We start from the raw sequence: 14870 nt of genomic DNA, 5'->3' as shown, positions 1-14870 counted from the left end.
AAGCTTTTTGTTAATGAAAATGTATATTTTCTGAAGATGGTAGTAAGGCATTGAGTTTACTTTTAACAGACAAATACTTTTTGAGAACAAAATAGTAAACCTAAAGAAAATTCTGACTGTTTCTTCACTTTAGGCATTAACCAGTATCAGGAGATACTATTTCAGTAACTTCTTAATGTTACACACAAATGAAGATTAGGGAAATCTCAGGAAAGTTAATTGATACTTAATTTTTAACAAAGACTTAAGATGCCATTGTTATCATTTTCTTGAGCATATGATTGTGAGTCAAAAATACAGTGTATGGTTTTATGTATAGAGAATCATCTAGATATTCTTCATTTGCCTCCTAACGAAGCCCAGATTCCTAAGGCTGGTGTTAAAGGCCTTCCACAATCTTTCACAGCATCTTTTTAAACTTTCCACCTACTACTTTTCTATATCTGTCTCAGTGCTTTAGCCTAACTGGACACCTTGCCACTTCCAGACCCCGTTTTGTACTCTCAGACCCCTGCCGATCTGTTCATGACAGTCTTCCCCTTCCTCAATATCTTTATTCTTCTCTCTGTCCCAGCTACAACCAATATGCACTCCTTCCACGCTATTACCTAGAACTTTGTAACTTGGGTATATCTTTATCAGATGCCCTTATTTGTATACATGTGTTTTCTCTCCTGCTAATTTAATAAACTTTTTGTGTAGTTACTGTGTGACAGGCTCAGTTCCAAACAATTTGTCTAAACTCAATTCCCAGAACAGTCCTATCCTATGAGCTAGATATTGTTTTTATCCCTATTTTCAGATGACGAAACTTAAGTCACAAAGAAGATGTAGTAGTAACTTCCCCAAGGTCACCCAGCTAGCGAGTTACAAAGTCAGGCCTTGAACTCAGACCATCTGACTCCAGAGCTCTCGAAAGACTTTAACTGAATACATGAACCTTAAAGTTCAAAGTTTTCCAACAAAGCTGGCATGTTTTTTTTAACAACAGTTAACAAAAATTGTCTTATTTTAGTATGAAAACTTTATAATATTTAAGCAAGTTTTAGAACTCAGGATGAGGAGGAAGAAATATAATGCCATCACTGTAGCACCAGTAACCATTATTTGTGTTCTTGTCCAGACTTTTTAAAATGGAGGGTTTTTAATGTTGTTTGACAAGAATCTTATAATAATACAGTGTATTTCATGTTTTGTTTATAAAGGATTTTAAAAAATAAATGTATGTAACAGAGAAGTACAAAGGCATTGTCTTTGACACATAAATTTTCCTCTTAGAGAAAAATATGCAATGATGTTTGATGAACCAGTCCTCCTGCAAGCTGGCTGGTGGTATGTAGCCTGGGCTCGAGTGTCAGGACCCAGCAGTGACTGTGGATCTCATGGACAAGCTTCTATTACCACAGATGATGGGTAACAGAATGTTTAAGTATTCCTTAAGCAACTCCCTTTTTTGTTAGTGGAATATTGTTTTGAAAGCTCAGAGGTCTTTTTATTTTTTAATTTTTTTGCGGTACGTGGGCCGCTCACTGTTGCGGCCTCTCCCGTTGCGGAGCACAGGCTCTGGACGCGCAGGCTCAGTGGCCATGGCTCATGGGCCCAGCCGCTCCACGGCATGTGGGATCTTCCCGGACCGGGGCACGAACCCGTGTCCCCTGCATCGGCAGGCGTACTCTCAACCACTGCACCACCAGGGAAGCCCTCAGAGGTCTTTTAGTAGAGTAAAAAATCTTTGTAGGGCTAGAGCATAATATGACCTGCTAAAAATTAAATTCGTATAATCACATGCCAAATTAAGGTAAGACAGAATGTGGAGATAATAGAACTGCTATTCTTTGCTCTTGTCAGTTGGCATTTGTGTGTATTTCTGGATGTTACCTTGTTTAAAAGCTTGTTTGCAAAATTAGAAATTATACAGAGGAAAATGACAAGGATAGGGAGTTTGGAAACCATGAAAAAGAAATATATACATGCCATAAAATTTGACAGTGCTTATGAAAATACTTTATAAATTGTAAAGCCTTAGTGATATGAGATGCTACAGTTTTAATAAAATGTAAAGGGAAATTTACCGTTTAAAGTTCAGGTAGAGAGCACTTCCCAGTTTATAAAATACTTTCATTTATATTATCTTGTTTGATGCCCTCAGTAACTTTGTGAAGTGGTTATTAGCCCCGTTTTTACACTCGGGAACAGAGAGACAAAAGGTGAAATGATTTGCGTCAAACTGTATGGTTACTGTGTGGCAGAACCAAATCTGGACGTGGAGTTTCTTGACCCAAAGTCCAGCCTTCTCTATACTCTGTACTCTGATTCATGTGAAAGGACCATCATTTATAAGAGAAATTCAATTTATTCTTTATTATTCTTCAGCATAAACTGTTCGAAATGGGTAGAAGTTATGTAATCATGTATTTCATATAGTTTCATTCAGCTCATAAGAGAGCTGACCAGAAAAAGAGCAGGCTAATTTAGGAGGTGAATTCTGTGTTCCTGAATGTTCAAGTAGAATGCTGAAGATAAATTAAGTCTATTGTTGTAACATATCCTTTTCAGCTTACTCTAAGATCGTATGGTAGAACTGGGGAGAGTGCTTTGGTCCAGGACTGTATGATTCCCATATACAGTTCATTCAACCTTGGAATATCATAGCATTTTGAAGATAAAGTTTATGTTATATCTATTTAAGCAGATTTTAAACTGTAAGTTGAAATATTTTGTTAAAAGCTTATTGTTCGGGTTAAAGTTGAGCTTTAACCAGGAGGGAGGGAGCAGAGCAGCTACTCACCTAGGAGCTACTCACCTAGGAGCTCCCAATCAGGTTCAACTCTTTCATTTAACCCATTAAGGCATTCAGAGCTAGAATTAAAATCAGAAGTGTCTTTTTAAGTGTATTTTTGGCCTTAAAGAATGAATCTCTCTTCAGTAATGTAAGATTTGAAAGCATGATTGTTAAACTTTTCATTTCCTTCCATGAATCTTGAATAGTGTTGTCTTTGGTTATATTGTTATTTTTTCTCTTCTTAGGGTTGTTTTCCAATTTAAGAGTTCAAAGAAATCAAATAATGGTACAGATGTTAACGCTGGTCAGATACCTCAATTATTATACAGGTATTTAGCGTATTTATAATCAACATGGTTTATTCTTCTAATATAATGAGCTAGGATCACTGTAAAATATATGGCACAATAAGGGAGAAATTATTCAAAGCATTTAGCTACATTTAATACAAACATTTAATTTATGTTTTGTATATTTTTAAACATTTCTTTACCTCAAGTTAATTTTAATAAAATATCTCTAATGACTCAGATTATCTGTATTATGCCTATAACAGTATTTTAATAACTTATTTTTTAAACCTATTGATTTTCTTACCAATTTCAGAATGTTTTAAACTTTAAAATAATAAAATTTATCTTAGAGAAATGAAATCTGAGTGTTAGGTGGGGATTTTAGATGTAGGCCTGGTTGATTTGTTCTACAGTTTTATATTTCTTGTTCATCTTGTGATGGAATGAATTGGAAAATCCCTTGCTGCTGAAAAATTTCCACCTTTAATTAAAATATCAAACAACAGCTTGCTCATATGATAATACTATTATATTTTAACATTATTTAAGAATTTTAATTACTTCGTGGTAATTGAGACATATATGGGAACAATGCCTATGTGTGTGCCCATCTATATCTAGGTGATTACTGCAATAATTTTTATTTTTTTTAATTTTATTATTTTTTTGCGGTATGCGGGCCTCCCACTGCTGTGGCCTCTCCCGCTGCGGAGCACAGGCTCCGGACGCGCAGGCTCAGCGGCCGTGGCTCACGGGCCCAGCCGCTCTGCGGCATGTGGGATCTTCCCGGACTGGGGCATGAACCTGTGTCCCCTGCATTGGCAGGCGGGCTCCCAACCACTGCGCCACCAGGGAAGCCCTACTGCAATAATTTTTAGATTAAAGAATTTAAATAGATATAAACCCTCACTAAAAACTGGCATTCTTACTTTAAATAGTAAAAATCAAAGGCAGTACCTTTAGAACAGTGATTCTCTGTCTTCTATATCTTTTATACTAATATCTTTAAGAATCTAGATGGTATAACCTCACTTTTTCCAAGAGGACATTTTTGTTTGTTTTTATGCAATCTGCTATAGTCAGTATTTGTAATATGTAGCATTACGAACATAGCAAGTTGCTTGGACTACTCGTGGGTACAGTGGTTGAGTAACTCTTTAATGGTAGCATTTAATAGTAACATTACTAGAGAACATAAGTTACATAATGTTGTCTAGTAAGAGAAGAGAGTTTCTACTACCAAGTCTTACAAAGGTGAGATTTAGAAGATGAGGTACTTATGTGCTAAAAATTTTGCTTAGCATTGGAAAATGTTTGTAAAAAGCCCCATATTGGGATTTTGCCTAACAAAAATGCTTAACTGTTTAATTTGTTTTGCCATTGCAAAAATGTATATTTGAGAATAAAAATGTCGGTGGACTTTCCAACATAAATTTATGTATGTATGCTACCTTCAGACTTCCAACCAGTGACGGCAGTGCTTCAAAAGGCAAACAGCAAACCAGTGAACCTGTACATATTTTAAAGAGATCTTTTGCGAGAACTGTCTCAGTGGTAAGCCATTTTTAAGAATTTCAGCTTTTCTGTCCAGTGCTGAGTTTTGTTTTGATGTTTAGCATTTAGCCACTTTTCTAAGAGTTTATCTTAGCATAGCTTTATAATCCAGATTTGTTTATATTAGCTTTGACATCCCAGGCCAAAGAATAGTCACATTAAATAATGGAAAATAAAGATGTTGACAGATTTTAACATACCTTGCTATTTCTGAAATACATGGTGAATTTTCTTATAAATTATGTATGAACACATATGCTGAAGGAGTTAGAAAGTGAAGGAAAAGTTGAGTGATATTAACCAAGAATGTTACTTTAATGCTAAAGAATTAAGTAGAAGGGTCATATATCTAACTAAGGACTTTGTTGAATTACCTCACCATCCCCTTAGTACATTTAAAGACATGATGCCATTGGGGTTACCAGTGTAGAATGGAAAGCCAATAAGATGTAATTGAGACACTGTGGTGTTTCAGCTCAGGAAGTCTGAGTTCTTGCTCTTTCATTTGTTAGTTGAGGACTCTTAGGAAGGTTATCTCAACTATATCATAGCATCATTATGAATTTCTGAGTTAAGGGATATAAAAATTCTATTTAATTTGTAAGGCCCTATATGAATATGATTTATTAATGTAGTTGGTAGTCTGTCATGTTAGTAAAATGCATAGGGAGAAGGCTTTTTTTCCCTTTTTTTCTTAGTTTTTTTTTTTTTAAACCACAAAATTAATACACGTCCCTGGTGGGAATAGGGTTAAAACTATACTAAAATTATATTGAAGTTCTTTTCCCATCACCCTTTTATCACCATATATAACTGCTGTTTCCATTCGAATGTATATTCTTCCAGACTATTTTTTGTACATAAACAAATTTATTAGTCTCTGTTTACTGTATGCTATACAGTCTTCTTGTTTGTTTTTGATCATACTTAAAGTTCTGCCTATTACTTTTTAAAAATTTCTTTTTTTTAAAAGGTGGTAGTAAAACACTTCACAAATGACATGATTTTTCTTTTCATTTTTTTTTATTCAATTGTAGTTGATTTACAATGCTGTGTTAGTTTCAGATGTAGAGCAAAGCGATTCAGTTATATATATATATATATATATATATATATATTTTTTTTTTAGATTCTTTTCCCTTATAGGTTATTACAAAATATTGAGTATATTCCCTGTGCTATACAGTAGGTCTTTGTTGGTTATCTGTTTTATGTATAGTAGTGTGTATATGCTAATCCCAGACTCCTAATTTATCCCTCTCCCCTTTTCCCTTTTGGTAACCATAAGTTTGTTTTCTATGTCTATGGGTCTGTTTCTGTTTTGTATATAAGTTCATTTGTATCATTTTTTTTTTAGATTCCACATATAAGCAATATCATGTGATATTTGTCTTTCTCTGTCTGACTTACTTCAGTTAGTATGTAATCTCTAGGTCCATCCATGTTGCTGCAAATGTCATTATTTCATTCTTTTTTATGGCTGAGTAATACTCCATTCAATTCCATTCTATTACATTCCTTCTTTATCCGTTCATCTGTAATAGCAGCACTAGGGCTGCTGTGAACATTGGGGTACATATATCTTTTCTAATTATGGTTTTCTCTGGATTAATGATAAAAATTTCATCAAATACGCTACGGATATATTCCATGTTAATACATTTGGCTCTATCTGAATTTTTTTAATGGTTGCTTAGTATTCCGTAGAATGGTGTACTCTAATTTATCCAGTTCTGTTCCTACCAGAGGACTGTTTGTTTCTCATTTTTCACTATTACAGTTGTGCCTTGGTATTTGAGGGGGAATTGGTTCCAGTACCCCCCCACACAGATACCAAAATTCCTGGATGCTCAAGTCCATTATATAAAATAGCACAGTGCTTGCATATAACCTACACTCATCCTCCTGTGTACTTTAAATCATCTCCAGCTTACATATAATACCTAATACAATGTAAATGCTATGTAAATAGCTGGCAGTTATTCAAGTTTTGCTTTTTGGAACTTTCTGGAACTTTTTCTTTTCTGAATATTTTCGATCCCTGGTTGGTTGAATCTGCAGATGCAAAACCTGTGAATACAGAGGACCGACTGTATATCCATATCTGTACATATGTGTCTTTGATACTTGCGTACTTCTGTGAATATTTCTACTGGAGGTGGGCTCATTTAAATTTTGATATATCATGTCAAATTCATCTTCCAACAGAGGGTGTGCTTTGAATAAGAGGTTCTTAAGAGCTTTGGCTCCTTCGTACCTTGGCATCCTTTTAGTATTAAGATCAGTTTGGTATCTTTTGATCCAAATAAGTATCTTTGCCTCTGTTATGTCTTTTTCAGTGATCTCTTTTATCTGTGTGTAGTAATTCTTTTATATTTATGTCTAAGTGATTTTGTGGTCATTAGGTAATTGTAATCTTTGTATAAGAAACTTACTCAATCATTTCTCTACAATGTTAAAGTACAAACCTTTATTCTTGGTTTTGCCATACCAGAGAACTGATATTTGGTGGAGATGAGGGAATAAGTGCTTTACTTTGAGATTCATCAAGTATCTGTCATCATAAGCATGATAAAACCTACAGGCCAACTAGAATAGCAAGGGATGCTCACCACCCTAAACTCATATTCTAGAATTTTTAAAGATCCAAATAAGTGTGTTTTTGTATTTTCTAGTCAATTTTAAACTTCTGTTAACTTGTTTATCAAGATTTGGCTGTAGTTTGTATTGTAAAATTTAATATGTAGACAAAAAAATAACTTATTTGATATTGTCACTGATATCTAATACTGGAATACTTTATTATATTCAAAGATTATTAAAATGCTTAAAATACTTTTAGTTTATATACATAATACTATATTGACAATATAGAGTTTAATTTTTCTTTCAAGTAAACATGTTTATAAGTGTTTATAAGTGTTTTTCTTTATTTATATGATAAACTAGATAGGTTGGTAGCAACTTAAAACTTAAAAAGTTTTTTAACTTCTTTAACTTAAAAATGTATTTTTAAATAGGTAAATATTGAAGAATGTTGTTTTTGTAGATGCCTAACTACTTCACCTTTTTTGTCAAAGATATTCCTAATGGTAATGTAATGAATGAACTAATAGAATGTCTATTATTTGGGCTACCAAAACTCAGTACAAACTTCAAGGTAAACTTTTCAAGTTGAATGTCATCTTTCCATTTGAGTCAACCTATGATACCATTTGAACTAATTGTTATCTATTTTTTCATATTCTGGATTAGGAATGTTTTGAGTCATTGTTGAGTATTCTTCACTGGAGCTGGACCACCTTAGTCTTAGGAGTTGAAGAACTAAGAGGATTAAAAGGATTCCAGTTTACAGCCACACTTCTAGATTTAGAAAGACTACGCTTTGTGGGTACCTGTTGTCTGAGGTTATTGCGTGTCTATACCTGTGAAATTTACCCAGTGTCAGGTATGATACATTTTTTAAATGACTTTTGAGGAGAAAATGTTTTGAGACATTGAGAAGGTTTATATAGGGATTACCAAAAGTTTAAGATCCCCAGCTGCCTTTATTTATCCTGCTCGCTCCTGAATTGAGGGGAGAAACTTGGCTTGCTGTGATGCTTATATATTTACTTATAAAGAATATAATAGATTACATGTCATTATGATAACAAAAAGTCATGTTAGACTAAAGTTAAATACTCTAATAAGTTGTTGTTATAAACAGATTCTGTCAGATATAAATATTTTGAATGACTGATTTGGACTTAAATGCTGAAACCTGTGCAGGGTTTTTTTGTTTTTTTCCCCATTTAAGAGTCCTATTTAAAAAGAAATAATTTTGGACCACACATAATCTCTATATTGTTTCATTTCTAGGTTATTAATACTTATGATTTTTAGCCACATAGGAAATTATTTGAATTGTATTGAATGTTTTCATACATATTTATTATTCTGTTTAATTAGCAATCTGCTTTGTTCTCTTAAAGCTGCAGGAAAAGCTGTTGTAGAAGAAACTAGCAAATTAGCAGAATGTATTGGAAAAACCAGAACTTTGCTAAGAAAAATTTTGTCAGAAGGAGTTGATCACTGCATGGTGAAGTTGGATAATGATCCCCAAGGATATCTCAGTCAACCCTTGAGTCTCCTAGAAGCTGTCCTTCAGGAGTGTCATAATACCTTTACTGCCTGTTTTCATTCTTTCTACCCAACTCCTGCCTTACAGTGGGCTTGCCTTTGTGATCTACTGAATTGTTTGGATCAGGTAATTTAAGTTTGTAAAATGTCAGTTGAAAATATGTTATGCTACTTAATACTTTTCAAGAAAAATATTTCAGTTACCTCAGTCTTTTTAACTTGTATAAAAGGTAAATTAAGAAATCAGTTTGGTATATGTGATTTAAATAATTAAAGTTAAAAAAACTGTTTTTCTGTTTGCTTTATCATTTCTTAATTATAAAATTGGCAGGCACATTGTATAGCTGCTGGGTTGTTCTTTGAATCTATAAGTGAGAGCAAGGACAGTTCATGGTAGCCCCTGCCACTCCCATATCTCCAAAACAGTCAGGAGAGAGAGCTGCAAATGAATTTGCATGCTAACATCATTCATTTACTCATGAGGAAACTGCAACCCTCATGAATGTGTATGTCCCAAATCAGTTTCCAAAACCCTGAGTAAAATACTGGCAGAACTAAAGGGAGAAGTAGACAAATTCACGTTGATAGTTGGTGACTATCAGTAATTAATAGAACGTAGAACTCTTTCAGTAATTAATAGAACAACTAGACAAAAAATATCAGTTGGAATACAGAAGATTTGAACAACACTATCCACCACTTTGGCCTAACTGACATTTATGGAAAAGAATGTGCAAGTTGAGTATATATTTTTGTTTCAAGTATACATATTATGTTCACAAAGGTGTATTACATGCCGGGTCATAAAATAAGTCTTAGTAAATTTCACAAGATTAAAATCTTAAAGAAAGTGTTTTCAGACCACAATAGAAGTAAATTAAGAATTAAATGCAAAATATATCAAGGAAAACACCAAATATTTGGAAAATAGACAATACTTCTGAGTAACCAGTGAATCAAAGAAGAATTCCAAAGGAAGTTAGAAATTTTTCACACTGAAGATAAAAATATATCGGAATTTATGAGAAGTAGCCAATGTGTTGCTTAGAGAAAAAAAAAATTTTTTTAATGCTTATACTACTAGCAAAGAAGAAAAGTTTAAAATCAGTGATCTAAATTTCTACCTTAAGAAGCCAGAAGAAGAGCAAATCAAACCCAATGTAAGAAGAAAGTAATAAGGAAAGGATCAAAATAATCAAGAGTCAAAATCAATGAAATAGAAAATAGAGAATATTAGCAAAGTCAAAAGTTGGTTCTTTGAAAATAAAACAAAACTTTTAAAACTCCTAGGAAGTCTGATTGAGAGATAAGAGAGAAGGAAAAAACACAAAATACCATTATCAGGAATGAAATAGGAAAGATCACTAAAAGGTTGTTTATCTTTTATATATCAAAAAACTTGGATTATATTGATGCAGTATTTCTTTAGTGGGGTGTATATTTTTGTTCCTAAAAGGATATTCAAGAGGCAAACTTCAAGACATCAAGTAGCCGGCTCCTTGCAGCTGTGATGTCAGCTCTGTGTCACACTTCTGTTAAGCTGACTTCTATCTTCCCTATTGCATATGATGGAGAAGTACTGCTACGATCAATTGTTAAACAAGTTAGCACAGAGAATGACTCAACACTGGTTCACCGTTTTCCCCTTCTGGTAGCACACATGGAAAAACTCAGCCAGGTAGGTCTTTTTCTGAAATATCTTTTATGTTGAAGCAATAAAACTGTAAATGGAGACATACCTAGCTTGGTGCTTGTTCTTCTGTATCAGTATGTATATTTACCAAATAATTATGAGTTTTACGAGAAGAGTTAAAATTAAGAAAAAATTTTTCTCTGTTTACCTGTAAATGGGCAATCTTTTTTCTCTAATTTTTCATTTTAAATGATCCCTAACCCATAAAGAACTTGATAGAGTTATGAGATAAATTCCTGTATGTTTGTTTTTTGCTGAACCATTTAAAAAATTACAGATACTATAAGCAAACTTTTATATTCTAATATAGTATTTTAGATTGCCAAGATAGAATTTTAGGGAAATAAATAATTTTAAAAACATTTTTTTCTATAACATTTTGGTATGTTAAGATAAGTATTATAAAACAGTAGTCATAGGAAACATTGTTTAATAAGTGCTTCTTGTTTATTAGAAAGCATAGTGGAGAAAAATTAAATATACATGAAAACTATATATAATTACTAACAAGTTTGATGAGAAGTAATCTTTAAAATTAAAGCAAAAAAAAAAAAAGTAGAAAATAGAACAGTTATCCCAATTAGTGTACAGTAGCAATTTTCTGTTGACTGAAGAAACAGAAAAATTATGAGAAAAATTTCAATTACGTACAGAAACAAAACAGGACAATAGCAGAATGGGAAGAAAATTTGCAGTTAATATAATACCTTTGTAGTATCCCAGTAGAAATAATAAAAGTAAATATGAGGGAATTTAGAGAGTAAGGCAGCATGGGAAAATTTTCAGCCTTACTAGTAATTAAATGTGGGTGAAAGTTCTATCAAGGTATCAATATATTTGTAAAAAATTAGGAGAAATAAATTTTTTCTCTTACAAAGCTCCTGTGCTGGTGAGACTGTGAGGCAACCTACTAACCTTGTTTAAGTGAAATAGTTGAATTTGGATATATCAACTTGATAGAATATGGTTCTATCAGCCATGAAAAATAACTACATTTACATTTAATATCAGAGCAGATGTTTTTAAGTTTTTAAAATAAAAAGTCAGAAACCAAAGTATATATATATATATAGACTATGATGGCAAACTATGTAAAATATGTATGCAAAAACCTGCATATTTTGAAAGAGAATACTGGAAGTAAAAATAATATTTAGGTAATAAAGCTATGGATAATCTGTTTTTCTTTTAAAATTCCCTTTAGTGTTGCAGTGTTTTCCTTAAAAATATAGTAAAAGTTCAAAATATTAAAAAAAAATTTTTTTGAGAACTGCTAACATTTGGTAATTATTAAAATTAATAATTGCATATTTGCATGTCTGTATTAATATTCTGTGAAGATACATGCTGGTTACTATATATTCTTCTACCCTCTTTTTAGTGGATAATATAGAATTCTACCATTTGGATGTAGCATAATATAGTCAACCAATCTTTTCTCTCTAAATATTTTTAGATTTTCCCAATATTTCAGTATTTTAAACAATGCAGCTGAAAATATCATTGACCATATTTTTATGTGTATACAAAGTGATTTTTCCAGAATAAATCTTTAGGAGTGGAAAATTCTTAAGTCAAAGGAGAACACGTTAAGACTTCGCTAAAATTGCCAAAATGCCCTCCAGAAAGCTAATGTCAGCTTGCATTCCCCACCACTAGTGATTAAGAGTTCCTTTTGCTAAAATTTTAGTGGCAGTAATGTGCTAATATATATATATATATTTTTTTTTTTGGCCTTTTAACTAAAACGTATTGGCACTCTTGATTTCATGTTTAAGATTTTATGGGAAACTTCTCGTATTAATCTTTTAATTACTAGTTAGAAACTTAAGTGGACGTAAATGGATAAATGCACTCCACACACCCCCCTATGCCCCACCCCCCAAAGAAAGCCCTTCTAGATTACTGATTATAGAGTACACTTGGGGATTAAGTTTCATCCAAAGCTAATTTTCTGAGACGTTCCAAAAAGTAAAGTTTTTGGAGAATGAAAGTGATGTAAAGGATAGAAGAATTGTAATTTTAACAGAATCAAGAATTGATTATTTTAAAGCCAGGAAGACGAATTACATAGGATACTGACCTAAATGTTATGGAAATTTTATTCAAAGATAGTAGAAATAACTTAAAAATTGAAGATTATCTCTAAGTAACTTTGTATTTTCAGCCTAAGATTGGACATTAAGAAAATATGAGAAATTGTACACATTGTTGAGAGTGATTCATAATAACGCTCATGATGATTTTAACTGAAAAGTTACTTAATTTTTTCTAATGGATTGAAAGTACACTCATTTATATATTTGGTTTGTCTCGGGGAGAATGATTTAAGACCGTTTTCCACCTCGAGATTTTTATGACTTTATGAAATCTGTTGAACCTGCGATATCTTGTAATGCAATATGGAATGTAAGTATTATGGAAGAACTTGCTTGCTCAGGGGCAACAAAGTGTTTTTTGCTAACGTACTCATAGCAAATGGTTCCCCGATTTTACAGATGAGATTGAGGCACTATGAAAAAGCTGGAATTTACAGATGAGGTTGAGGCACTATGAAAAAACTGGAACTAGATCTCAAATTGTTTGATTCCCTAGTCCACAGGAGAGCTGAAAGGGTCATTGGTCACGACTGGCCCTCTGATGAAACTGAATGCATCTTGTTCTCTGTTCACAGTGAGCTAAAAGATATTGAGGATGGTAAAAGAGATAAAGAGTGTTCATGCTGGATATCAATTAAATTATTCATCTTTTCCCCTTTTTTTTCTGGAAAAAAAAGTATTTTCCCACTGGTCTTTAATGGGACTCTGTAATTTCTTATTTTGAAAGTTTTTCATTGGTAGAGGTTGGAATTTCTTATCTTCACTTCTGAAATCAAGTACAATAGGAATTGTAAAGCTGCACAGAAGTATTTATTGAACAACTCCAAGTATTTATTTGTTACATGCATGTACAGAAAGAATTTTATTAGAAAACAGATTTGTATAGACTATTTCTCAGTTGCTTTGTCTTTAAATCAGAAATCATTAAATTATTTCATACCAGAAATAATTATCTCAGTTTGGAATTTTGTCCTATAGAAATAGCTTTTTAAATAGGAAGAGTTTTTTTCTGTCATATATGACTCTTACTGAAAAGTTAAATAAGAAGGTAGGTGAAAATGACCCTAAGTTAATAAAAACACAGATACCTTGTAAATGTGTGGTACTTTGATGATGCCCAGGGACTGACAACTTAAAAAAGAACTTCTATGGGAAAAGTAGATATAGTGACTCCACATACAACTGGATAGATACATAGACATAGACTCAAGTCTGAATTTTAAAGGTGTCATCTAGAAAGACAAGATTTTGCAATTGAGTACTCATGTGAAGGAAAATAAAGCAATATTTTAGAACGTTTTATTTTCATGTATCATAGAATGAAGAGAATATCTCAGGGATGACAAGCTTCCGTGAAGTTCTGGAGAAAATGCTGGTTATTGTCGTGCTCCCAGTCAGGAACAGCCTGAGGAGAGAAAACGAGCTCTTCTCCTCCCACCTGGTCTCCAACACTTGTGGATTACTGGCCAGTATTGTCAGCGAACTGACAGCATCAGCCCTGGGATCTGAAGTAATGTTATATTTTGATATTGGATAATGAGCACATGTTTAAACTCTCCACATTGTTTCTTTTTTCATATATTTTGGCTTTGTAGAAACTAATTTTTGTTAAGAAAAAACATTGAAGCTAGGCTGTTTTGGGGGTTTTGTTTTTTTCTCTCCCTTCCTTATACTCTTCTCTGCTCTTCTTTGCTTCCTCTCTCTCACCAGTTTACCCAGGATGTTGCAGTAATACAAGGCATACATTTTCCCCTCAACTGCCCCATTGCACAACCCACCACCATGCCCCAATAAAAGCAAAACTAGTTTTCACTGCTGGGTAATGAGAAGTAGAAGTAGGACTACTAATGAATATGCGGTATGGAAAAGGTAAAGAGGTTCAAACCTTAGCTCTGCCAACTTGATTGACCCTAGACAAACACATATGTAAAATGGGAATAATAATTTTTATCTCACTTATATCACAAAGGTTTTTCTTTAATTGTAGTAAAGTAGGTAACAAAAAATTTATCATTCTAATCATGTTTATGTGTATAGTTCAGTGGCATCAAGTACATCCACATTGTTGTACAGCCGTTATTACAGAGTTTTAAAAGGATCAAATATTAATATGTTTGAGGAAACCACATTGAAACATTTTAAAGTGCCTTTACATTTTTGTAAAGTAATTATTTTTCACCAGTTCACTGCCCTGCTCACTCTGTTTTATAATTTATCTAAATGTTTTGACTGAATTTGGTGAATGTTTCTATTTTTTTCCTAAAAAAGTAGATGGTAGATTGGTTTTGAAAATCATGTCATAATGTGAAATATCTTATATCATTCAA

The 14870-nt window shown here is 32.8% G+C and overlaps 1 protein-coding gene across 1 annotated transcript in view; it reads left to right on the top strand.

Annotated features, from left to right (window-relative positions):
• MYCBP2 (MYC binding protein 2) overlaps positions 1–14870 on the top strand; it is a 273159-nt gene that overhangs the window by 132140 nt on the left and 126149 nt on the right. The window contains exons 28-34 of the mRNA XM_060129458.1: positions 1279–1413; positions 3028–3111; positions 4533–4629; positions 7885–8077; positions 8604–8878; positions 10208–10429; positions 13862–14053. Coding sequence (XP_059985441.1) covers positions 1279–1413; positions 3028–3111; positions 4533–4629; positions 7885–8077; positions 8604–8878; positions 10208–10429; positions 13862–14053 — 1198 coding nt within the window. The remainder of the gene's footprint in view (positions 1–1278; positions 1414–3027; positions 3112–4532; positions 4630–7884; positions 8078–8603; positions 8879–10207; positions 10430–13861; positions 14054–14870) is intronic.

This window comes from Lagenorhynchus albirostris, chromosome 18, assembly GCF_949774975.1.
Source record: "Lagenorhynchus albirostris chromosome 18, mLagAlb1.1, whole genome shotgun sequence".
Taxonomy (NCBI): domain Eukaryota; kingdom Metazoa; phylum Chordata; class Mammalia; order Artiodactyla; family Delphinidae; genus Lagenorhynchus; species Lagenorhynchus albirostris.
The sequence above is the reverse complement of the archived record's forward strand: the minus strand, read 5'-3'. Positions and strand labels throughout refer to the sequence as shown.